The following is a 24319-nucleotide window of genomic DNA, read 5'->3' as shown; positions in this document are numbered from 1 at the left end:
CACCGCCCCGCCAGCCAATGGGAGGCGGCGGCACGGCGGCAGCGCCCCCTCCTCCCAGCGGCCGGGGGTCCCGAGGGAGGGGAGGGAAGGGGGGGGGGGGGGCGGTGAAGGGCGCGGAGCCCCGCCCCCCCACCCCCCACCGCGCGCGGGTCGCTGAGGAGGGGGGCAGGCAGTCCCTCCCCCCCCGCCCCCGGCAGGACCGCGCGGACAGCGCGCGGACAGCCGCCCCGCCGGGCCCCCGGTCCCTCCCGCAGCCCGCCGAGCGGCGGCACGAGCTGCCCCCGCCCCCCCGGGGGATGCGGCGCCCGCCCCCCCCTCCCTCCCTCCCCCGCGCTCCGGGCCGGGGCGGGGGAGGGGGTGGGGTGGGGTGTCTGCCCTCAGACCCCCGCGGGGTGACAGTCCCGTCCCCCGCCCCGCCTCGTACCGAGGAGGCCCGATCCCGCCCTCCCACTCACCCGCCGCCGGGCGCGGGCAGCCCGGTCCCGCTATCTGGAGGCGAGGAGGCGCCGCCGGGCTGCGGGAGGAGGCCCGGGGGCGAGGGGGGTGAGAGGAGCGGCGGCGCAGCCCCGCTGGCAGGGGCCGGTTTACCCCCCGCGACCTCTCGGCGGCTGGCGGGCCCAGCGGGCGCGGCGATGGGCCCGGCCGCCGCGCGGCCCCGCTTTTCCCCTCACGGTCTTACGGGCTGAGCCCAGCGCCGCTCCGGGGGAGGGGAGGGCAGGGGAGGGGATAAGGGGAGGGGGGCAGGTCTTTTTGTTCCCGGAGCCCCGGCCGCGCAGGCGCGCCCCTCGCGGGGGCCGCCGGGAGCTGTAGTCCACTGCCGGCGGCCGGGCCGGGCCGAGGGGAGGGCGGCGGACTGCGGCTCCCGCCGTGCCCCGCGCGGGGAGGCGGGCGGACGGAGCCCCGCGCCCAGAGGGGGAGCGGGGCCGGCGCGGCGCTGGCCGCTCGGGCGGGTGCGGGCGAGGGGGCTCGGGCGGAAGATGGCCGAGCGCGGGGCGGGGAGGCCGCCTCCCTTCGCCCCGCGCCCTCAGGCAGTCGCCGCCCTCCTCCCCCCCCGGGAGGGCTCCGCCGCCGGCGGGCCGTCCCCCGTCCTCCTTCCCCGCGGCCTGGCCCGGGGGAGCGAGGGGAGCCGCCGGCTGCCCCGCGGGGCCTCACCGTGTCAGGTCGCCCCTTTCGTGACCGAGGGGCCGTGGCGCTGCTCGGGTGAGCGGCGGCGAGCCCCGAAAACGCCTCCCACATGTCGGAGCCGGCGGCTCCGGTGCGCGGTGCTGCCCGGCCGGCCCTGGCAGAGGCCTCGGCTCGGCAGCCCCGCGGCGTTCCCTCCCTTCCCGCAAAAACCGGCCGGGTTTAACACCCCGGAGCCGCTCCCGGGTGCCGCAGAACCAACACCGGGGGCAACAGCCTCCCGCAAGCAGAAAGCCCGCTTTCGGTTTAATTGAGAACTTCATAGCAAAACAATTATTGCCCCTGTTGCTGCCGGTGAGGTTATTACTTTTAGAAAGGTGCTCAGCGGAATTGATGCTGTCTATGAGACCTGTTCGCCTGGGCATAACCGGGCAAACCTTTCAGCCGGCGTCGCTACTCTTTTCCTTTGAATCTAGGTTCCGTGTGGGAGATGGGGATAGGAAGCTTTCCATTCAAAGGCAAACATTGCGCTTCAAAATTGGTTCCAAATCAAAAGAACTGCTGTTAAAACGAGCTAGTTTTTAAATCAAACTTTCGTTTTTGTAAATACCGAGATTTTGTTTGTAGGGTGTATAGGGCTGTTACGATGCCTATAAAACTCTTAATGGTATTTCTGAAACCTTAACGGCGTGTTTAAGGTTGGTCAAGAGTAACCACCGAACACTACGAGCGCAAGTAAATCTAATTTCTAAAGGAAACGGAAGTGTGCTTAGTTGAAAGCATCCAGCTTCCTCCTAGGTGCAATAAATAGCTATAAATCAAACGGGGGAATAAAGCTCAGAAGCTGCCTGCTGGGAAAGGACCCTGCAGGAGACGCTTTGGACGTCCCCACACCATCACCGTTGAGGCTATGGACTTTGTGCAAAAAACATCCGTCTGCAAACGCTGACCAGCATCCCCTGACCAAACGGTCCGAGTGATTCAAGATGTTGTGGCTCTCAGTGGTTCCTTGCCAATGTTGAGCTGGACGTAACTGTTCTCATCATTTACATTGTGGGAAAGGAGACAGAAGCAAGCATCCTGCAGTGGCCTAGCAAAAAAAAACCCCCAAAAACCCAGCAACCCCTCCCCCTGCAAAATTCCCCAAAACACCCAACAGACAAAAAAAAGCCACCACCCACTTTCATCAGCAGCTTAACCTGAACCAAAAGATTTCACCCTGTGGCATTTGGGTGGTTCCTTTTTGTGGATCCTGTGGAGGGAAAGGCATAACCTCTGGTGAAGGACTTTAGCACGAGGGACGCCAAATCTTTCTAAGCAGCCACAACTGTTTTCTAAATCAGTATGTCAGCTCTCTGGGGTTTAGATGGCATTTTTAGTGGAAGGCATCGCTCCACGGTAGCAGCATGCTGTCACCTTCCAGCTGTACCTTACTGCACACAGAGCCCATACTGGCCATTTCATACACATTTAGATGTTCTAAGTAAGCCCTGTTCAAAATTTACTCAAGCAAATCCTCCCGGAAGACAGGAGGAGTTTTACCTGCCTAAGAAATGGAAGCTCATTGCCAGGACATCGTTCAGGGGCTGCATCTGGACCCTTGTCCTGCAGGTATGGACTGCTCCTGGTCGCAGAGAAGATGCCCTTTTGGTTACACAGCATCATGTCATGATTTATTTTGAGAGTTGTACGTGGCAGCTGCTTCCCGCTGGTAAGACCATTGTTGCCGTGGCTCGTTTGCTACCATGTGGGTCCTCAGAAGAGTGGAAGTTCGGTATTTCTCCGGGAGAAGATTCTTCCCACTCTTCTTTATCCCTGTCTACCACCTGATCCAGCCACATGAGCTATGGACCTGAATAAAGTTTAGGAGTTAATGGAAGTCAGAGAGTTAACTTAAGTCACGCTTTATGTGGAATAATGTTTACCCATTGCGGTTACGAGATGACTAACTGAAAAATTAGTTCCTTAAGGCTTCTAAATCCATCAGAGACATTCACTGGGTGTTGTAAATCAATGCTCAGACTAGAAATAACTTGTATGTTTTTCGTAGCTAGAGTAATTAACAACTGTAACATATTATCATAGACCACGGGAATTTCTCCATCAGTGCAGAGCCTGGAAATTCAAGCAGCTTCCTTCTAGAAAAGACATCCAGCTTAACACACAGTCTCCATGGATTTTTACCAGCAGATTCCTGAACTGGCTGTTATATATAACATCTGACCAGTTAATCTTGATACTCTTTCTAAGTTTAAAATTCAAGGTCAGGTCTTCCGGCAGAAAATACTTTGATCTAAATTCCTTGGTTTAAAGTATTTTGTATCGCTTTGCATTTCCCTCTACTAGTTAACCAGCTGGGCTTCAGCTACAGATTGAAAAAGATTTTCACACGAGTACAAGGCAAGCAAAACATTTTTTGTAAACAAGGGAGCCAGACTGTGAAACCAAAAACGCTGGAAGAGCTGAATTCAGTTATTTTTATCACCATTTTTTAAAAAAAGAGAAATTCTATTTCAAGCTCATAGCTGCCTTCTGAAAAGAAATTGAGACCAATACATACAGTTTATCTTTTTTACCTACTCATTAGTTTGGGGAATTATTCCGTTTCATCCCCAGAAACTTGTACTATTCTCTTTAGCACTCACAAGAGCGAGGCTGTCTTTATCAGAAGGCTTTGTTTCACTACATGCAAGAAGTTACAAATTTAACCTCAAGCTAAGTGTAGCATAGGGGATTTCAGTCAACTCGCCCTTGAAGTTTCTATGGGTAAATCTAAATATCCTTGACAACTTCCATCTAACATCTGAGAGTCTGAAAACCTTGATGTATGCCTGTTGAAACTATTGGAGTCCTCAAAAATTTGTGAAAGGGTGAGGGCAAGGAGAAACCAGTCTTACACTAATCACCACAGACCTGCTTTTCCAGGCAGGAAAACTTCGAAACCCCTGCAAAAACTTCACGCGCGGAGGGTTCAGATCCAATCTCAGTTCTTCCGCCCAGTACTGCCTTATCTTTGTCCAGCACAGGATATGTGCCTCAGTTTACCAGCCTTTACTTGGTGTCTTGCCATCTCTTTCCCAAAGTGCCTTAGTTCCAGGATTCACACGTATAACCTCTGAACAGAGGGCAAGTGCAGAGGGAAAGGAAGGAGGAAGCCCTAACCTTTCAGAAAAAAACAGCGCGGAATTATATTGTATTCTGTGCAGAAGTCAGACTGCAGTGTCTGGAAGCTATGTGCAAATCTGTCAGACCCTCAGAGCACGGGGTTCGTAGTTCCTCACTGTGACAGTTTCTTTTATATGTAAATAGAATCCCTTTCCTTCTCCCAATTTATTTTTTTAATTGCAACTCCCAAACCACTATAGCTCCACTACAGCCCAGGAGCAGCAACGTGCTCTTTGTATCAGAGAACAGTAGTGATGACAGACCAGAACAAGACTATAGTGATCCACATTTTTCCAGCACACGGCTCCAGATAAGCTTATTTCATGCTCCTTTACCAATTTTTCTTTGCTCCAGTTGCCTAGATTCCTCTGCAGTTTTCTTTCACTAAGCTTTTTCTCCATGAGATAGTAAATAAGGACATCCTGTATTTTTCCTTTGAACATGGTGCACGTGATAAGGCTGGTGAACACATGGGCAGTACAAATATTTGGCTAGTAAAAGCACAGGCACCATTTTCTCCTATCATTTACTCCTCTGCCCTCAGTTAAGGATGTCCTGGGAAGTTTAGCAAGGGAGGAGGTACTAGAATGCCTTGGCTCTCTCCTCCACGTCCTCCCAGAGTGATGATCTTAAATCAAGTTCCTTCTATTACCATCATTTTTAATGACAATATAACGTCTATAGAGCAGGCAGAATTCTGTACTGTAACTCTTCAAAAGAAGAAGGAAGCATTTAAGAATAATTCACCTTCTGTGACAGAGGGTTACAGTGACTGTAAGTATGCATTTTTCCAAAGATCAGGAATAAAAAAAACAACCAACAACTTGACACGCTACCCAAAATTGCAGATGCTAGCAATAGGTCATGGGGAGCCCTATATGCATCTACTTATAGCACAAAAGAAGTTGCCACTTTGAAAATACCCGGCAAATCTGTGCAGTAAGATGCTCCGATGAGCACAGTAGTTAATGGGGACATTAAAAGTATCTGCGGCTGCTGAGTAATTATTCACGTCTCAAAATGGTCGCTGCACTTGCAAGCTCGTACAGACATTGCTGCATCAGCTTGTGCTTCCCAAATTTTCCTCCCAGCCATACCAGCCAGGGACCGAGTGTTTCTAAAATGAAAGCCGAGACGGTTGTGCACAAGATGGCAGAGTGGGAGATGTGCCAGCATCCCGCCATGCGCTCCTGGGCCGGCTCCAGCCCAGCGCCAGGCTTGGGCCGGCACTGCAAAGAGTCCCGGGCAGCAGAAAGGACAAAGTGAGCAAACACGAAACGCAATCGTTCACATCTACTGCAGGCGCACTGCAAATTATTTCAGCTGTATAACAAAGATCTTCAAGCGACACAGAAGCCAGCAGTGCTTGTGCCTCGTATGTTCAGCCAATCCCTCAAATAAACTTAAATTATTTTTTTGCTATTGGGAAGCAATTAGATCGGGAGTTTGCCAGCGATGCTTTGTCATCCAAGAGACGGTTTTCAGTTTTGTTTGGTTTGGGTTGGGTTTTTCTTCCCCCTTCATGGTCCTCACTAAGAAATCCTTGCCAGTGTAATTATGGAGCCTAGATGAAGCCGTTGACAAATAGACCAGCAGTTTGGGCACCTATGTTTTTGATATGAATACCCACACTACCGAAGGCTGAAAAGGGATTCTTGTACTTGTTTGCAATAAAAGACGACAGACATTTCTACTTGACCCATGTTTCTAAAAGAAAGGAGTTCGGGAGCGTTTTTGCTTTACATTATAGAACAATTTCATTGGCAGCTAAACTGTAAAAAAATGTGTTTATATGAAAGTAAAAAAATTTCAACAAACCCAATAAACATTTTAGGGGATTGCCTGTATTCAGGTTATGGTTCCAGTCTGATCTTCCTTGACACTGTCCATCCCTTCCCCTTACGTACTCCTGCCTGCACAAGCTGTGCGGGGGGTGGCCAGGGACCATGGCAGGGAGGAGGTGGCAGCAGGCTGGCTGTGATGGGGATCACCTGCTAGGGTTAGGAGCTCTTCAGCAGGTCTGTTCTAACCATGACTGGCACCTGGATCCACTCACCTCCCCCGGGCACAGCAACAACTTCTCCCAAGGGGCCAAAAGCCACCTGAAAGTGATGGTGAAGGAGTTTAAAACTGAGCAGCAAGGAGCAGCCCAGTGTTCCCAGCAGGGAGCCCGGCACATGGGAGCACTCTGCCCTGATCATCTCGGTGGCGAGAAGTCAAAGCCAGATGCAGTTTTCCTCAGATGTAAAGCTGGGTATTTTTTTGTGCAAACTAGCCATTCAGCATTCCTCACCGAGGGAGAGCGTGTTTGCCCGCATCCATCACTGTCCTTCCCAGAGAGGTGCCTGGCAGCGCCAGCATGAGCAGCACGTCAGCACTCCATGGAGGAGCTTTCTTGCACATCAATGCCATCCTCTGCAGAGGCTTCCTGAGGCAAACACAGGGCCATCTTATTTGTTTTTGGCTGAACACAGTCAGCTGTCACTATCACTTATATGCCTGCAGATCTATTAGTGCTTCTAAACGCATTCAGCCTATTGCATCCTTATCTCCAATTATTCTGCGCTCAGGTCTATCGACATTTGGGTGTGAAGAAGAGGGTCTGTTTTTTGTCCTGGTTGCAACAGAAGACAGATTTACTCATGCAGGCATCAGCAACATAACCAGCAGCTTAAAATGAGCCATTCATATCAGTAGAGCAACTGCGAGGAAGCTTGCTGCTGTAGACAAGTCAGATGCACCTCTTTCCTGAGGATTTTATAATCCTTTATAAGACCCTGAGCCTGCAGCCAGCTCTCCGTAGACTGACACCAGCACTGCCAGGGTCTACCCTAAAGCTGGAGGTTTCCAAGCTGGCAAGCCAATGTGGTATCTGTATAACAGAGAAGAAATCCTGTGCCACCACATAGCAAAGCAGTGATGATGCTACATGAGGCAGTGGTGGTTGTTTTCTTAGTTCGCCTCATCTGTTTGGAAATCAGTTGTGTTGATTTAGTCAGAGAAATGGGGAAAGTGGTTCAGAGAAAGCTCTGAAGTGGGATGGGAGGAGAGACCATCATCACAGGCCACTCAACAGCAGCTGCTTCTCGGGGCTTTCCCAGGGTGGTCCATGCCCTGGGCGCAGCAGCACCTCGCTGGTGGGTGATGCTGGATTGCACCCGGGCACACCCCCATGCAGGTGCCAGAAGCAATTCCTTGGTGTTCACACAACATAAGACCCAAGAGAACAAGCCCAGTGGGTCCAAACCAGCTCGGACATCTCAGCTTGGGTTCAGCGGGACCAACGCCAAAGCAGAGCTGGGACATAACCGAAGGAGTCCTCATTGCTTTCCCCAGCACAGGTCACCTGTGACCCTCCCAGCTCTTCCAAACCCCAGGAAGAGAACTGCAGGGCAGGTCTGCACAAACCTTTACAGCTGTGTGTCCAGAGGACCAAGAAGAAGAGCAGGAAGTCTCCAAGAAACATGCCTGCCTACCCCAAGCACTTCCCCAGAGCGAGCCCTGGGTTACACAGGCAGGGCCTGTTACACAGCTCAGGCTGCGGGGCTGGGTCACGGCGCAGGTGGACACTACTGTGGTTGTGCAGAGGTGGCCCTAGAAAGGAACAGGACAAGCACAGGCAATGCTTTCCCCAAGTACTTACCCAGATCCCAGGTATTTTGGGGAAGTTCCCACACCCAATGTGGTTTGCCAGCTTGGTAGCCTTCAACAGGTCTTGCTTCCAAGTTACTTCTCCAGCCTCCCCTTAAGCCCACACAAACTTTCCATGGCATCCTTTGGCAGAGAGTTGCACAGATGCCTCCCTGATTCTTGATGAACCATTCCCAGCACCCTTCTTTTTCTCCCTTTTCCCTTAAAAACCTGCTGCCCAGGCCCTTCTCAGAGAGTTATTAATGTGCAGGTTAACGAGGAGCCTCGTTACCCTCCTGTGACCACACAGCTGCTACCGGGGGAGACCTCCAGCAGTCTTCTCTGCCACCATTTGCCATTAGCAGAACAGGGCAAAGCAGAGCTCCCTCCTCCCTGAGCCTGCCGATGGCAGCGGATGTGCCGCAGCCCTGCGTCTCCAAATCCCGCAGGCAGTGATGAAATCCCAGCCCCTGCCATGAGGATTGTGAAGCCATTTTAGTAAGACAAATGGTCTTGCTGGGGATTCGGCCTGTCCCTTCCAGAAGTGCCCATTTCATAATCTTACTGGGGAAAAAATTAATAAATAACTTTAATGATGGCTCACAGAGATTCATTCCACTTAAACATCACCCCTCAAAAAACCCCACTCATGAAAAGACGTTAATCTCCGCATGAGAGCACGCCAGTTCAGTTCAGCTACATCAATCTGCCTTTATACCCCATGGACCTGTTAATCTGAGTCTGAGACAGCTGTTTAATACATTCATTTAACAAAAGACTTAGATACTCCGCTGGCAGCGTCCTCGTGAATTACAGCACCACAGCTCCATCCCCCCGATTGACCCCGGAGCCTCCAGCGTCACTGCTGCCCACCAGCTCTCCCATCCAGCAGCACCAGCACATCAGTGGGGGGTCTTTCTCTGGATTAGGTAATCCTAATCAATAGGACTACCCACTTAACCTGAACAGTGTTTGAGCCATTAACCAGAGAAAATAATCCAAGAGGTGGCAAAACACAAGTTGTATGTTACATATAAGTTATGTGGGGGATGGAAAGCACCGAACACCCTGTGTGGTTTGAGCACGGCGTGGTCTTCCGCCAGTGCCAGGGGAAGGAAAGCTGTGGCCGAAGGTCATACAACTTGCAGACACATGAACTAAATAAAAGCCATTGTTCTGTTGAGTAGCTGCCACTCCTGGAAAGACTTCAGGTGTCCGCTCTGCCGGAGAAAGAGCCTGCACAGCAACCTGTGCCTGCTTCTCACTGGGACCACAGAAAATTTTGGTATGGAAAAGCATCTGCTGGGCTGTCCTCCCCCTTGCACCCTCCTGCACAGGGGCACACAGTGGGCCTTAAACTCTGCTATAGCTGGGTGGGCACATGGGGAAAGTGCTGAGAATACAAGTGTACTCTTCGCTGGGTGGAAAACTGGCTGGATGGACGAGCCCAGAGGGTTGTGGTGAATGGGGTGAAATCCAGTTGGTAGCAGGTCACAAGTGGTGTTCCCCAGGGCTCGGTGTTGGGCCCTGTTCTGTTTAATATCTTTATCAATGATTTGGATGAGGGGATCGAGTGCACCCTCAGCAAGTTTGCAGATGACACCAAACTGGGAGGCAGGGTCGATCTGCTCGAGGGCAGGAAGGCTCTACAGAGAGATCTGGACAGGCTGGATCAATGGGCCGAGGCCAATTGTACGAGTTTCAACAAGGCCAAGTGCTGGGTCCTGCACTTTGGTCATGGCAACCCCGTGCAGCTACAAGCTTGGGGAAGAGTAGCTGGAAAGCTGCCTGGCAGAAAAGGACCTGGGGGTGCTGGTTGACAGCCGGCAGAATATGAGCCAGCAGTGTGCCCAGGTCGCCAAGAAGGCCAACGGCATCCTGGCCTGTATCAGAAATAGTGTGGCCAGCAGGAGCAGGGAGGTGGTTGTTCCCCTGTACTCGGCACTGGTGAGGCTGCACCATGAGTCCTGTGTTCAGTTTTGGGCCCCTCACTACAAGAAAGACATTGAGGTGCTGGAACATGTCCAGAGAAGGGCAACAAAGCTGGTGAAGTGTCTAGAGCACAGGTCTTACGAGGAGCGGCTGAAGGAACTGGGGCTGTTCAGTCTGGAGAAAAGGAGGCTGAGGGGAGACCTTATCACTCTCTACAACTACCCTTCAGGTAGTTGTAGTGAGGTGGGTGCTGGTCTCTTCTGTCAGGTGACTGGTGATAGGACGAGAGGAAATGGCCTCAAGTTGCGTCAAGGGAGGTTTAGAGTGGATATTAGGAAAAATTTCACTACTGAGAGGGTTGTCAGACATTGGAACAGGCTGCCCAGGGAAGTGGTTGAGTCGCCATCCCTGGAGGTATTCAAAAAGCGAGTGGACAGGGTACTCCAGGACATGGCTTAGCGGGCATGGTTGATGGTTGGACTCGGTGATCTTGAAGGTCTTTTCCAACCTAAATGGTTCTATGACTCTGAGCCCCGGCTGGAGCCGCCTGGGGGGGGGTTCCTGGGGCAGTCAAGCCTTGGCACCACTGGGACAGAGCCTCCCACGCCACCTCAGCCTCCATTTCATTTAGCTTTAGCCTTTGATAAGCAACACGCTTTAAGCTGTATAGGCTACAAAGGACTACACGTAAGGTATATGCTAGCCATACTGCTTCGCGTGCTGCTGGAAGGGGCTAGTTACTGTGGGGAGGGGTGTGTGTGGGGGTGTAACGACTGCTGGAAAATAGCCTGAAACTTGATTGTATCTCAAATCAAGTCTTATTTTGCCATCAGCTGAACTCTTCAAAAGTAAAACTTAAACTAAACACCCAAAGAAGGAAGTGAGACCTTGCGCTTGGCTGCATTATTAGTTTCCTGGCCTTGCCGTGGCATCAGGGGAGGGAGGTTTCTGCAGGCACCCAGCTGGCTGTGCCGGCCCATCGAGCTGCAGCCCACAACCCCTGATTGCTCCAAAAGGGTTTGCAAAGTGTTTCCTTGCAAATGCATTCGGGCTTCTGAATAAAAGCACAGATGCTGTTTATGCTGTTCTCTAGCATCTCGGTGCACTATGTTTTTTAAAAATGATTTGAATCAAAGCTCTCATTCTTTAATTAAACTTCATTTAGCTGCCATCTGCCTGGGATCAAAATGGCTTCATGTTTTGCAACTCTTAATGAGGATTGTTATTGGATTTGTAAACACATAAACAAAAAAACCCACAACCCACCGAAGTCTTTGAAAAGTAATAAATGAGAAACGTGGCTCAAGTGTTAAGATCTGCATCTTCACTTGTCTAACTGTAATGGAGCAGATCCCATTCAGCAGATAATCACGTTATACACAAAAACTGGGTATAAAAATACCCTGCAACTGAGGGATCAAGATTAGGGAAGCTGCGAGAATTACAGCTGAGGGAAAACAGTAATAAAGCACTATCTGTCATTTTTCTGAAGTGGGAAAGGTCAGTGCTCCTGGGTCACAAGCAAACCCATGCACTGAGGGCAGGAGCTTCCCACCCCAGCCATGGGAAATGAAAAGTGGGTGCTGTGGCCATGAAACTCCCCGAAATTACAGCGGGAATTACTGCTATTCACTCCCAAAAATATATCTGTTACCAGAACTCAGCACCCTCAAAACCCAACCTGGGGTTGCTGGAGGCGCCAGGCAGTCGCAGAGCTACCCGACCGAGCAGACGGGGCAGGGCAGGAGCTGCCCTCCGGTGAGCGGGGTTGGAGGCACGCAGAGCTCCAGTTAATGGATCAAGAAACTTAGGGAAGAAAACCTGAGCCTGGAGCTTGGGCTCAGCCCGTGCCGTAGCGGCACAGCCAGCCTTCCCCTGCCCCATCTTGCTAACCAGGCTCTGAGCCGGGGATGCTGGCGGGGGGAGAGGGAAGAGGCAGAGCAGGGAAACAGCCCTACGCTGCCTCCTTGCTCGGCTTCCACACACATCCCCTTCCCATTTACGGCCTTTACGCTTGCGTTCGGCTTTCTGAACTAAATCATTAGTCCCCAGCATAGCTCCCATGCCCTAATTTAACTCCACTGCCTGCACTCACCCCTGCCTTTTCAGCAGCAGTAATTAGGACCCGTGCAGGGCGCAGTGCTCCAGACCCATGCCCTGCGAGCAGCCTCCCCCCGCCACTGGTCCGTTTGTGGGACGTCGGGACCGGCAGCAGACCTGGGGCAGCCTCAAACATCTCCACTCATTACCAAACCGCGCCGCTGCCTTCGGTGCTATGGCATCAGACCTTTAATTTTTTAATGGCAAAAAAAAAAGAAAAGTCAAAATATAATCAGTGTGCCCTCTTAGCAGACAGCTACTCGCTGGGGTTTGATCTGTGAATAAGGTCCTTTCAGACATTTGGGAAGAGAAAATCGTATTTTTACCTCTGAATCATGTTTCTTTGTTTCCTAATTGGAGATGCCACAGGTTTGAGCATCAGGCAGAAACATGAAAGACTTCAGATTTTGATGCCAACCGCTCAGATGTCAAACTGTATTTCTAATTGGGGTCACTGATACAGATCTTTGCCCTTCTTTCTGCTGTTGCCTTTGTGCTGTCCTCTACATTTGTTTGGGCTTTTATTATCTCATGTGATCATTTGCATCTAACTCCACAGCAAATTCAAGTCCAGAGCCAGGAAATAAAACTGCAGCTGCCTTGAAACACTTCTACCCACCATCAAAACCCTCCTGTGGCCTGAAAAGACGGGGACTCGAGCAGACCAAAAACATGTAAAACAAATAAAGCAGTGCATTGCACTCAGAAAAGCTGTCAGGAGTGACTGATCCATCCACCCTCCAGCAGACCACAGCCGCCACTTTCAGGGCAGGTTTGCTCCATGAAAAGGCTGGGACCCATCCTGCAGCCTGGAGGGACGCTCAGCAATGGTCACCCCACAGTGACACAGGTGTTGCTGCTTGGGACCACACCAAAGCTATAAGCCCCAGGGCAACTCGCTTCACTGGTGGTTCCTGCTGGGCTGCATTTACCTACACACAAGCTGGGATGTTGCTTCTGACGCCACCCTCACGCCAGCATTAGCTCCTGCTGTGTCTCGCCCGTGCACAGCTCTCAGCAGACACAAAACACAAGTTAAATATGTGCAGTGGTTAGTAACAGTGGTCGGCGCCATTAGCTTCTGCTGCCAAACTCCAGGAGTGGAATGGAAGTAAAATTGCAGGAATTTCAAATAATAGCCCTCAATTTACCAGACTGCTTCTTATATGGAGCGAAGTGGCTCAGGGCACACGGAGATACCCAGGAGCATCCCTGGATGCTCTCAGCAATGCCACTTGCAGCTCTTGGTCCTGTTTTATGGAACCCATGGAGGATCAGCGGGATCAGCCTGTACTTACTGCGGGAGCTTCCCCCCCCATAAGGCATCGAAGCCTCTTAGAAAATCATAAACAGTGACAAACTTTGCCAAATGAAAACCTTTTCCTGGTTCAGAAGCTGGTTAAATACATACAACCGAAATTGCTTCTGTGCCTTTCCATGTCTGGCGCGGCAGGAGGCCAGACACGAGAGGGCTTGAGGGGGGGCATCTTGCTCCTTGGGGAGCCTGAAACCTTCCTGCTTAATCCAAACCCGCTTCCGCTCCAGAGCCAACAGGACTCGTGGGTGCAGGTCTCTGATGCTCTTAAGGGCTGGTTCCCTCGTCTGTCACCGCTGCCGTTTGGTACTGCTCCTCCTGCAGCTCTGTACGCAAATTTTCACACCTTTGATCTAAATTAAATGAAGCATTAAAACGTGTCAAACCTCTTGGTTTCAAGCACTGGTGACACTAAGGATTTTACTGAGCAGCCAAAGCATGACAAGGTCTGTCTGGGGGTGCCCTCCTGCACTTACTCTTACCTGTAAATGCTGTTTATCAATAATATATGTAATAAAATAAGTACTTTTAAGAGCAAGGCAACACTTTTTATTTTTATTTAAAAAGGCCTTGATGGCAGGAATATAGTGTAAAAATCATTGGAAAAACTAAAAGGCATTGATACATATTGGAATATACACTTTTTACATAAATTACATTTATTTATTTATTCTTTCATTTGAGGTTCTTATTCGGTATTGAGGTCTAATAGTTAATAGGTCCTGGGATCTGGACGTTTAGACCACCATAGTCTAACATGTACATGTTCATGGGCCATTGCTGAAAGAGAAGGAGAGAAAAAGAAGGCAAAAGTCTCTGTTAGGACACAACACAAAACCATGCACACATCAAATCTCTGACATGTTCTGACATGGGCTGTTGCTCCCACTTTCCAAATAAGAGAAAAGAACCAACCCCAAACCAAAACACCACTGGCAAACCTGACAAAAAAAAACATTCTAAGTTTATATTTCTCTTGTGCCTTTTTTTAAAATTATTTTTTAAAAGCATTTGGTATTATCCACAACGGAAGCAAAGCCCTGAGGGAGAGCAGTTGGATGCACCTCCCTGATTTCGTTTCCTATTTTTGCAGTTTCACTACACGCCGGAGCTCTGCATTGCTCCCAGGACTGAGCCGGAGCAGCGCGCCCGGTGCAGCTCAGACCACGGGGGAACCGCCGGGTCCTGCCAAGAGGTGCCACGGGGCCGAGGCACTGCCGCCAGCGCCTGTGTTTTAGCTTGGTGGGGTTGGGGGATTTGCTTGAGCCTGTCTCATGTGCGGCTCCCGCTAATGCTGCGCATCCCCCTGAAGAACTTGGCAGGATTGATGCAGGAGAGCCCCGATGGGCGGTGGGTGCTTTGCTCCGCTGACCCCCCTCCCCCTCCGAAACCTGGCAGGAAAAGGCAGCCCCAAAGCTGCGTCCTCTCCTTTGCCAAACCTGCTTGTGCCATTTTATGTCACACTGCATAGTGTTTGTGAGGCGGAGGGAGGTGGTGACGGTTCGAGGAGAGCAGAGAGCAGCATCCTGAAGCAGAAAGATAGGTAGGCAGTAACCCCCCTAATATTTGGAAGGCTTTACCACAAGTGAGATCTGATTTGTTGATGATGTAGACTCCATATTGGAAGAGGAGGAAGAGGAAGATGAGGAAGAGGAAGATACCGAGTTCCCTTCGGAGATCCTCTTCCGCTTCCGTTTGGGAACGCTGCTGTCTTTCTCTGCAGGGAAAGAGGGAAGGCATGAGGTGTCCAAGCCCTGCGAGTGGTCCCTAAATGCGGGGATCCATCCCGCTGCTCCGACCTCGCCTCCTGCTGAGCATCCCCCCACGGTGATCTGCTGTGCCACCACTGGTGACATGGGCTTGGCCTCAACAACCCGGCACGGAGCTGCCAGCTTTCCTCAGGCACCGGCAAAGAAAATTCCCCAAATTAGTGAATCCCAAACTCCAGCACTTACAGAGCTTGATATCCCACAGACTTCTGTCCATGCTGGATGCTTTGGGGCTGTGAAGGTGCCAGCTGTGATGACAATATGCCCATATATATATATATATATCTCTGCATATATGATATACCCATATATATCTGCATATATAAAGTTTCTCTTGCACCTCTTTTTACATCAGGTTGCGGGCATGCTCTTCCTTGCCAGATCTCCCTTTTCTACCTAGCCATCTATTTTCGTAAAACTAATAGGATCCTAATTATCTCTGGGGTTGCTAATTCTGTCACATTCGATTAAAACTGGCTGAGATTTATTGGGGAGGATGGGACAGAGAGAGCACCGCATTCGCAGTTATCACAGAAACCTTGTTTCCTTAGATGCTCAGCTGCTAAACGATGGCTCAAATTAAGGGCTTTAACCAGTGAATAAATTTCTCATGGTGAGTAAATTGCTAATGGGAAAGGGATAATCAAATCCTCCAGAATACGCTGAAAGTTTGAGTCCAACAGCCCAGTCTGTCCCCAGCTCACAGAAGTGCAGTCATCTAAGAGGATGGTTTGCTCCTGAACAGATGCTGAGCCTGACTACTTTTTCTGGGTAGGATCTTCTCCTCAGCCTCCCTTGGGGATGCGGAAGGTTCACACACCTGCCCACAACCCCCATCCATTTTGCCTGTATATTCCTTCTGCTTACCTGTTTGTTTGGCCTCAGTGCAGATTTCGGCAAATGGCCTGTATAAGAGACAAGAGGGTGAGAGCAGGTGGACGCCGTGGTTTCTCCGCTGCGCACCTGCCCGCGCTGGGATGCAGCCCACAGCCCGACCCCAACCCTGAGCTTGCTCCTCCGACACTGCCCTGTGCGGGCATGGGACATAGAGCCTCCCCACCACTCCCTGGAGGAATCAACCCGAAATAACTCAGCTGGGGCTCTGAGCTGTCCCGTTATCTGCCCCTGCGCCATGGTCCTTCCCAGCATCGTCATCTCAAAATGTGCAAAAAGAGGGGATGAACCTTCCCTGCTAACGTTTCGCTGTGCCCACCCGTGGCCGAGCATATCCCTGCGGTGCAGGACAGCGGATGCTGGGGATGGAGCGGGTCCTCCACGGGTACGTGGTGGTGTGGCCCCACTCCAGTAGCCCCATGGTGACTTACCCCACTCGCAACTGGAGAAGCAAGGGTAATGCTTAACAAATAGAAACATTCCCCAGTCGCAGAGCTGGGGGAACTTACTGAAGCTGGTTTATAATCACCATCCGGATGCTCTCCCGTGCCTTCAGGATCTTCTCCAGCCGATGGATGTCGTAGGTATTGGGGTTTCTGAAAGGGATATCGTCCGGCAACCCAGTAACCTCCACAGCATCAGGACTGTCCCTGATGAGTTTATAGGGCACCATGACGGGCCGGTTCAAGCCCAGAGCCTCTCCTGTAATGGCAGAGCAGAGGTCATTGCACCTGCTTTACCCCACAGGGCTCCGGATCCAACCAGCTGAAGGACCAAGAACCCTGGGAGGACTTTGAGAAGCCACAGCTGCCATGATGCCCAACCTATGCTGCAGCCACATCCCAATCAGCCATTTCATATCTGCCTGCCCAGTTTATTGCCTACTTAGTCTCCATTTAGGATGCTGCCAGGAGGCTCAGGTGAGGGCTGTTTTACAGCACCAGCACTTGCACACCCACCTCTCCTTGCAGAGCACACCCATCACCATGCTTGCACCAGCCCACAGCTGGGCCAGCAGCAGCAGCATGGGAGACAGCCCAAGAGAGAGGGTAAATGGGAGAGATCTGCCCATCTCCTCTTGCCTCTGGCTGTCAGCAGGTTTGGGCGTCACTGGGGTGGAGATCACATCCATCGCTCATCATCACATCACATCACATCATATCACTCCTGCACATTTTTTGAACCACCACAATATCCTATAGAAGTGAAATACCACAGTTTAATTCCTTGCTGCCTTAAAAGTACTTCCTTCTGTGTGATTTAAATCTGCTGCCCACCTCTCTGGGTACCCCTTTATTTCCCGTACGGTGAGGAGCAGCGAACACCCCTCCCTCCTGTGCTGGTCCTGATTGTAAAAGCCTGCTCTTGCCTCACATCTCTGCAGCCCTCAAACCTGAAGGTGTGAGATGCCCCTCAGCCATATTTCTGGCTTTCCTTGCACGGAGTTTGTCCCTGGAGCCTACCTGGCATCTTGTGCTCCATGAATGGTGCCAGGACCATGGGAATGCAGGGACCTGCTGTGGGCTCAGCCCCCACACGGGGTGAGTGCTGCTGAGCTGCGGTGGATGGGGATGCTCAGAGCCTGGGCACCAGCCTCCCTGGGGAGCTGCACCCATACACTGGCACCTCCAGTGCGGCAAATCCACCCCCAAAGCAGCACACAGCCCATGCTGCAAGCAGCACCCCAAAATAAACAGGGTTTGCGGGAAGAGCGAGCAGCCTTGACAATGGGAAACTCGAGAAAAGAGGGGAATGACATTCCCCACCGCTTTGCTATTATTTTGGTATTTTCCTTCTTCAGGCAATTATTTTGGGGAACGAGGCAAGACACCACACTGAAGTGGTGGGGTGCCACCAAGCTGCCACGGCCCAGCTGCACAGCCCTGGGGAGTCACAGGTTGAGAAATAACAGCTCAGCACTTACACAGGCTGTGCCCCAACGGCGGCGAGGGGACAGCCACAAGCAGTGGCAGCCCGTACCTGTGGGGCTGGGACGGTGACGCTGCTCGGGGCCGTGCATCCTGCGGCTGGCTCCTACACTCCCCCTGCCCTGCTGCTATTCCTACTGCACCTTTTCCATACGACAGGTGAGAGGAGGGGTTTGCGAGGCAGCACAAGGAGCCTGCAAACAGCATTCTCAAATCTTCTTCAATCTCCTGACCTCCTTGTTCACTGCGGCTCCAGCAAGCTTCTCCCCAGCTGTGCCCCACGTCGGTCTGCGGCCGCAGCCTTGCTCCCTGCCTGGCAGGCAGAGCAGGCAGGGGCTGCCTGCCAGCAGGCTGGGGCAGGGCAGGCACGCTCAGCACACACACCGTGGCTCACGCCGGCTCAGGACACGTTAAAAACGCATCAAAGGCTGACACCAGACTGAACAAATCCTGCTCTTTGGCTGCGTTTTTCCATCCTCCCTCCCCTCGCCAAGGATGAGCTGTCAACAAGAAGGTCACGGTCCCACCTGCCGGGAGCGAGACACGGGAACATCCCCAGGGACAGGCTGTAACGTGAAGCAGTGGGATGAAACCTGTGCTGCAGCAGGCTGCCGCGCACTTGGCCTATAAATAGAGGCCTTCAGTCGAATTAATTTCAACTATGGCTGCTGTCAGCAAAAACAAACTCGCTTGGCGATGCGTGCAGATGGGAGACTCACCGTATTTTTCATTGAAAAGCTCTTTCACTTGCTCTCGGAGAATCACCTTCTCCCCGAGCCTGTTGGCATCGTCCTCATCTGCAAAGCAAAAAAGGACAGGGAATAACATACCCCATTTCTTTCTGAGCCCCTGGAAAAGCCATCCCACTGTCACAACGCACAACCGTGTCTCTGTCCCTCTGCCCCGGCGCTGTGTGGGAACACCTCAGAGGCAGCTGCTCCACTCTTGCACCTCTCGTCGCCTTTTAGAGCCGTGCAAAGTAGCTATAAAATGCTGCCAAATCTGCATTTGCCACGCACTGCCACGGCTGAGAGCATTTTACATCCACTTTGCGGTGCTGTAAATGACTGCAAAATATGCAAAGCAACGGAGACTCAGGCCCTCAGTGCCATGAATGCTCCCACAAGTGATATCAAGGAATGAGATAGCACTTTTATAGCTGGGCTCCTAAGTACAGTATTGTTTTATAATATGCCATATAATCAGCTTGGCTTTACTAGCTTTTTTAATTATCCTCATCATGCCGAACAGTTTCTCCTCCGTTCTCTCATTTCAGACGACGTGCCTATGTCAGTAGATTTTTCCCCCAGCTATTCGGCATCCTCAGGGGGCTCGAGGAAAAACAACTGGGGTGAGTACCGGCCCCCTTTGATGCTTTTTCACCCTGCAAGTATAAAGCACCTGAATGAACCTTATCGGCCTCTCGCAGGGCCACCCCTCCAGCCCTGAGCCAGCCAGGGTGCGCAGAGCGGGGCCAGCTCGGTGAGAGGAGGCATCACCACCATGAGCCTCACCGCACCCAAGGCAGATATTTTCACCCGGGCTGGCACACCACGGCATGGAAATCCAGATGGTTATTTAAAACATCAAGGTGAGCACTGCAAACCCCAGTATCAGGGACCTGAGCATGCTCTGCTCTGGGTCTACAGCTATTTAATTTGGTTTTGAGCAATCACATGGTTTTGATTCTGATTTTGAGCAATCACATGATTTAGATTTTGGTTTTAAGCAACCACATGGATTGCAGGTTTTAAACGCAAGCTGAAAACCTGACGTCAGTCCCTGCCTCCCTGCACAGGGCCCCAGAGCCCAGAGCTCAGTGCAGAAACCACACGCCTCAGCCACCCTGCTGCTGAGGGTCCTGGAGAGAAGCTGGCACCCTTAAATCTCTGCACCCTGCTACTGCGGGTCCTGGAGAGAAGCTGGCACCCTTAAATCTCTCCACCCTGCTACTGCGGGTCCTGGAGAGAAGCTGGCACCCTTAAATCTCTGCACCCTGCTACTGCAGGGTACGGCACAAAAAAAAGCCTCTTTTCCACCTGGAAAACAATAGTTTTGCCTGGATATAACTAGAAAAAAAAAAAAGGGGGGAGACGTTTCCGCGAAGGAACCTCAGAGCCAAGTAGTGCTTCAAATCCAGAAATGGCAGCAAGGCAGCTTGAAAGGGATGGAGCAAAAAACCAAATAAAATAGAAGAAAATCAAATAACTCTTGCCAAGGAGCTCTGATTTTAAAGAACCTTGCCTTGTGGTGCCGCTCCCGAGGCTGCGGCCGGCCAGCAGGGGCAAACCCTGTGGGCTCCCTCTGTGACTTCCTTGTCATTGATGCTCAGTTTCTGGGCTGTATACACACACCCGTATGGATGTGTAGATGGTAGCAGACAAAGAAACACCAAAATTAAGTGTTCTCACTTGTTTAATTTTCTGGGACTGAAAAACGCAGCAGCTCTTTCCTTTCCGCTCGTGCCCTGAGCAACCGGAGTGCAAGAAACAAGATCCCAAGGGGGGGTGTTTCTGCCTTGCAGTGGGCAGGACTCCCAAATTCCCATCCAAGGACACAAAGATATGCCATGAAAAACCTGGAACTGAGCATGCAGAACAGAGAAGCCAGAGAGGAGGCTCCGGCCAGTGGCACCACTTCCCAGGGACCTGCCCCTCCATCCCCAGGCAGCTCCGGGCAAGAGGGGTCTCCATCTACCTTTGGCTTTATCCATTTGGGTTTGGGAAATAATCAACTCAGGGAAGCCACTGGCATCCCTGGGATGTGCTGAGTCCTTCCCATAAAGCAGGTTTATGCATGCTGCTGGCTTCAGTTCTATGTTATCTCTTTTTTTTTTTTTTTAATTAAAAAAAGTAGCTAGTTGATTATTTTTTTCCCAATCCTGCTTGCCTGAAGCAAGGACCCCTGCACTCCATAGGCACTTACATAAAAGTGGTCACATTTTTAAAGCATCATTTGCTCTCTTCCAATAGGACTTGTCAGAGCTCGACGTTTCTTTTAGAAACACCAAGTCATATTTAGTAGTTAGCGAAAATGGGGTTTAGGTGTCTGCTGTTGGACAACAGGATCCGAAACACTGCCTATTCCTCTGGTGACTTTAGAAAACCACAAAAAAACAAATGCGAGGTATCCCACAGATAAAAAATGGTTCTGTCTGGGTTTGCGATGCCACGTGCAGAGCCCTGATCTCGGCGGTGAAGCCGCGGCACAGCCAGGTAGGGTACCCAGCAGAGCCTTTCTCCTCCCCATGCCACCGCCAGCATCCCAGGGTGCTGCTCCAGGCGATGCACGTCCTCCACGTGGCCACCACGCTCAGAGTGACAATGTCCCGTTACCCAAACACCTGGTGCGAAGCCCATTTCATCAGGGAAACAGCCACTGCCCAACACATCCCACCAGGAAAGCGGCTCAGGTCCCTTCTTCAGGCAATCCCAGATGTGTCAAAGAAACAGCCAGCCAGGGTAGGCTGCTTACAGCAGTCGGGATCTGGCCCTGAATCTTAAGAGGGTAAACACATGCCTCTTCCCCCCTTCCAGCTTGAATGGGTGCAATTCAATTACACCCCTGTGTAAATGCAGAATAAACCCGCTGACTTTACTGAGGCTATTCCACAGTAACTCAGGTTTAAATACAATTAGAATTAGCTCAACATATGCATGTTTTCAAAGCGGAGCTATAAACTTGAGGGAGCAAGCAATTAACATCTAGACATGCAGCCAGAATCCCAGCTGATGGGACTAAGGCTAGATCTGCCAGAGATACGCTGTGTCCTGCCACAGATACAGGCACTTTACTCCTGTAAATCAGTATAGATATTAAATCCCCAGAGCCTACATGGCTACACACCAACCCTGGCCCAGAGTATGTGTTAAAGCAAAGCAAAAAAAAAAACCCAATCCAAATCTGTGCAAGCTCTCCTTGTGAACGGCAAGTGGATTTTTTAACAAATTAATTGCTTGGACACATGGATGAGCTGAGGATAACGTGGCAGGTTGCTTTGTCTGGAGCAGAACTGGCACCGATGCCCAGGGACTGCAGCAACAGTGCTTAGAAATGCAGAGAGGATTAATAACAACAACAATAAAACACCGTTAAACACATCCTGCATCATTCAGTTCTTGGTATCACAGGGAAACAGAGCAGAGAGGAAAAAAAAAATACCTGAAATTTGGGGGTTTAAGACATTTTCATTCCCATATTAAAATGCAAGTGCATTTCTTGTCTGCTACCATCTACGATGCATCAACTGAGCTACATACCATTCAAGGCAGCATAGGCTTTTTCCAATGATGTTATCCGTCTAGGGGCTACAGTGCAAGTTAAAAGAAGACAAAAAAAAAAGAGAGAGAAAGAAAAAGAGAGCCATGAGTGCTGCAGCTTGGTTTCTTGGTCACAAATAAAAGCAAAACCCAGGATGACACTGTCCCTAGCAGCTTAAAATTCCTCTGGTCCTCTGGTTCTGAGGCCCCTTGGCACAGAGATTCTTTTGATAGCTAAATAACTGCCTGGTGAACTGGGCGGGCAGGCTGGGCTCTCCACAGTGTACCAGGGACCTGTTTTGGGATGTGCTTGAGCCTGTGAGCATCCCTTGAGCTAAGCCGCACTCCTGAGCAGCTCAAGGTCCACATGTGCCCAGGGACGTGTGGCCGAATTGCAGCGTTTGCAGCACGTGCCAAAGCAGCAGCGGTTGTGCTGCGTGGCTGTGCCGGAGGAGAAAAAAATATATCTGAGGTTAAAGCAGATGAAAAGCGAACAGGGAAACTGTGTCAGTTCTGCAGTAACAGGGGAGAAAAAGGGATCCCTAAGGAGAGGCTGGTGCTCGCCACCAACACTTAAGTGACGAGTGATATCAAAAAGAAATTAATTTCCTGGGGAAAAGCAGCAGTGACAGGGCTAGGGCTAGGATTTGCATGATGGGCAAAAGGTGGAAATGAAGCGGCTCATCATGCCAAAGCCAGCGGCCGTGGGGAGAGCCGGTGAAGGGGACAGGGGCTGTGGGTCACGGCACCAGGGAGGCCCTTGCTGCCAAATTGCAGCACGTGGGCACTGACAAACTGGAGGGGATGGGGAGGAAGAGAACAGGGGTGCGCGTCCAAATTTGCTGAGCAGAGATACAAGCAATCTGAAGTAGCTCAAAATATGCATCAAACATTTCAAGCAGGCTCAGGAGAGCAGGTATTGCAGCACACAGGGCACAAGAGCTCTGCCGATGCCTCCAGTCTGACTGGTTGCATGGGGAGAATGCTTCGGTTCAGCGACACCAAAAGAACAGAAATCGTGGGTTTTGCGCAGGGCAGCTGGAGGTGCCGGTGTTTCAGTGCAGACCACAGTGAGCTAGGGCACTGAGCCGGACCCTGCACTGCCTGGGGCTGCAGGCGGCCAAATCCTGCCATAAGCAACTGGAGCACCACTGCTTGCTGCCATTCAGCAGGACCCAGCTGGAAAATGAGTGATGCTGCCCATCGCCTGGTCCCCTGGGTGACACCCTGCCTGTGTGGACACCCTGTGGGCAGCACCCACCGCGCAAAATGTTTAGGCAAATAACGCAATGCAAAGGGGAAGAGATGTAGATGGGTCATGCAGGTGCTCGGAAAGCCAAGCTAGAGTCCAAGCTAGGAGGGAACGCAGTCCTGGCATAGCTGCTGTCAAGGAGGAATGCAAGCAGGAGCACGGGGAGGAGCGCAGGCAGACTGCAGGCAGGAGTGCGGGCAGGCAGCGAGGAAGAGAAGCATACAGCAGCATCTTTCCAATATGAATCAGAAACAGGCTTGGAAGGGCAGCATAGCATTTCATTTGGTTGGCGGCATCTCAAAGGCATTTGCAGTGTTTCAGATGAAGATTTCAAGGTGCCGTTATGAAATCATGCTGATTGAGAAAGATAATTAAACTTCTTGTCCTGGTAACCCACATGCGCTGCTCAACCTTAACCAGAGGAGGCATCCCACCAGGCTCACAGCCTCTGTGCTAGGAGGTATGGAGTGCATTCCAAAGTGCCAGACCACAGTCGGGATGGAGCAGCACCCATCTCGCCATGCAATGAGCACAGTGAAAAACAGAGGGTCTGGGGTCTCTGAAGGACATGGCAGGGTATGAGGCTGGTGGGGAGCAGGGGGAAGGCAAGAGCAAACGCGAGGGCTGGGATGAGCTGGATGATGGTGCTGCCTTCTCGTTGGTGCGAGGATGCCACATGCACAGGGGAAAGGAGACAAAGAATAGGCAAAGAAAAAGGTGACTGGAATCATGGAGATGCTTATGAAGAGACTTTGAAGCTCCACAGCTATTCACGCTACCTGCTTGAATTTTCACCATCAGACTAGAAACACTGACCAGCTCAACACTAAAAAAAATAATTTACCCCAGATAACAGGAAGGCAGGTCAGAAGGAAAAATAACCCGGCTGCTCCCGCGGGGGTTAAACATCGGGGCTGCAGGGTGAAGGGAGAGGGGCATGGATCTCGAAAAGC

At 51.4% G+C, this 24319-nt stretch overlaps 2 protein-coding genes across 16 annotated transcripts in view; both read right to left on the bottom strand.

The window, feature by feature from the left end:
• Positions 1-715, bottom strand: part of GTF2I (general transcription factor IIi) — an 80713-nt gene extending 79998 nt beyond the window's left edge. For all 9 annotated transcript variants that reach the window (XM_049803484.1, XM_049803481.1, XM_049803483.1 and 6 more), the window contains exon 1: positions 456-715. The gene's annotated coding sequence lies outside the window, so the exon portion shown is untranslated. The remainder of the gene's footprint in view (positions 1-455) is intronic.
• A 13131-nt stretch (positions 716-13846) lies between these two features.
• The window catches only part of GTF2IRD1 (GTF2I repeat domain containing 1), a 69620-nt gene continuing 59147 nt past the window's right edge, over positions 13847-24319 (bottom strand). For 4 of the 7 annotated variants that reach the window (XM_049803493.1, XM_049803494.1, XM_049803497.1 and 1 more), the window contains exons 23-28: positions 22115-22162; positions 18575-18652; positions 16437-16629; positions 15901-15938; positions 14845-14981; positions 13847-14044 (exon numbers count right to left, since the gene is read on the bottom strand). In XM_049803493.1, the coding sequence (XP_049659450.1) occupies positions 13970-14044; positions 14845-14981; positions 15901-15938; positions 16437-16629; positions 18575-18652; positions 22115-22162 (569 nt within the window). In that variant the 3' untranslated portion in view covers positions 13847-13969. The remainder of the gene's footprint in view (positions 14045-14844; positions 14982-15900; positions 15939-16436; positions 16630-18574; positions 18653-22114; positions 22163-24319) is intronic. The other 3 variants (XM_049803495.1, XM_049803499.1, XM_049803496.1) reach the window with 2 other exon arrangements.

The sequence above is a fragment of the Accipiter gentilis genome, chromosome 6 (assembly GCF_929443795.1).
Source record: "Accipiter gentilis chromosome 6, bAccGen1.1, whole genome shotgun sequence".
NCBI classification, from domain to species: Eukaryota; Metazoa; Chordata; class Aves; order Accipitriformes; family Accipitridae; genus Astur; species Astur gentilis.
Note: the sequence above shows the minus strand (reverse complement) of the source record. Positions and strands in the feature narration are given on the sequence as shown.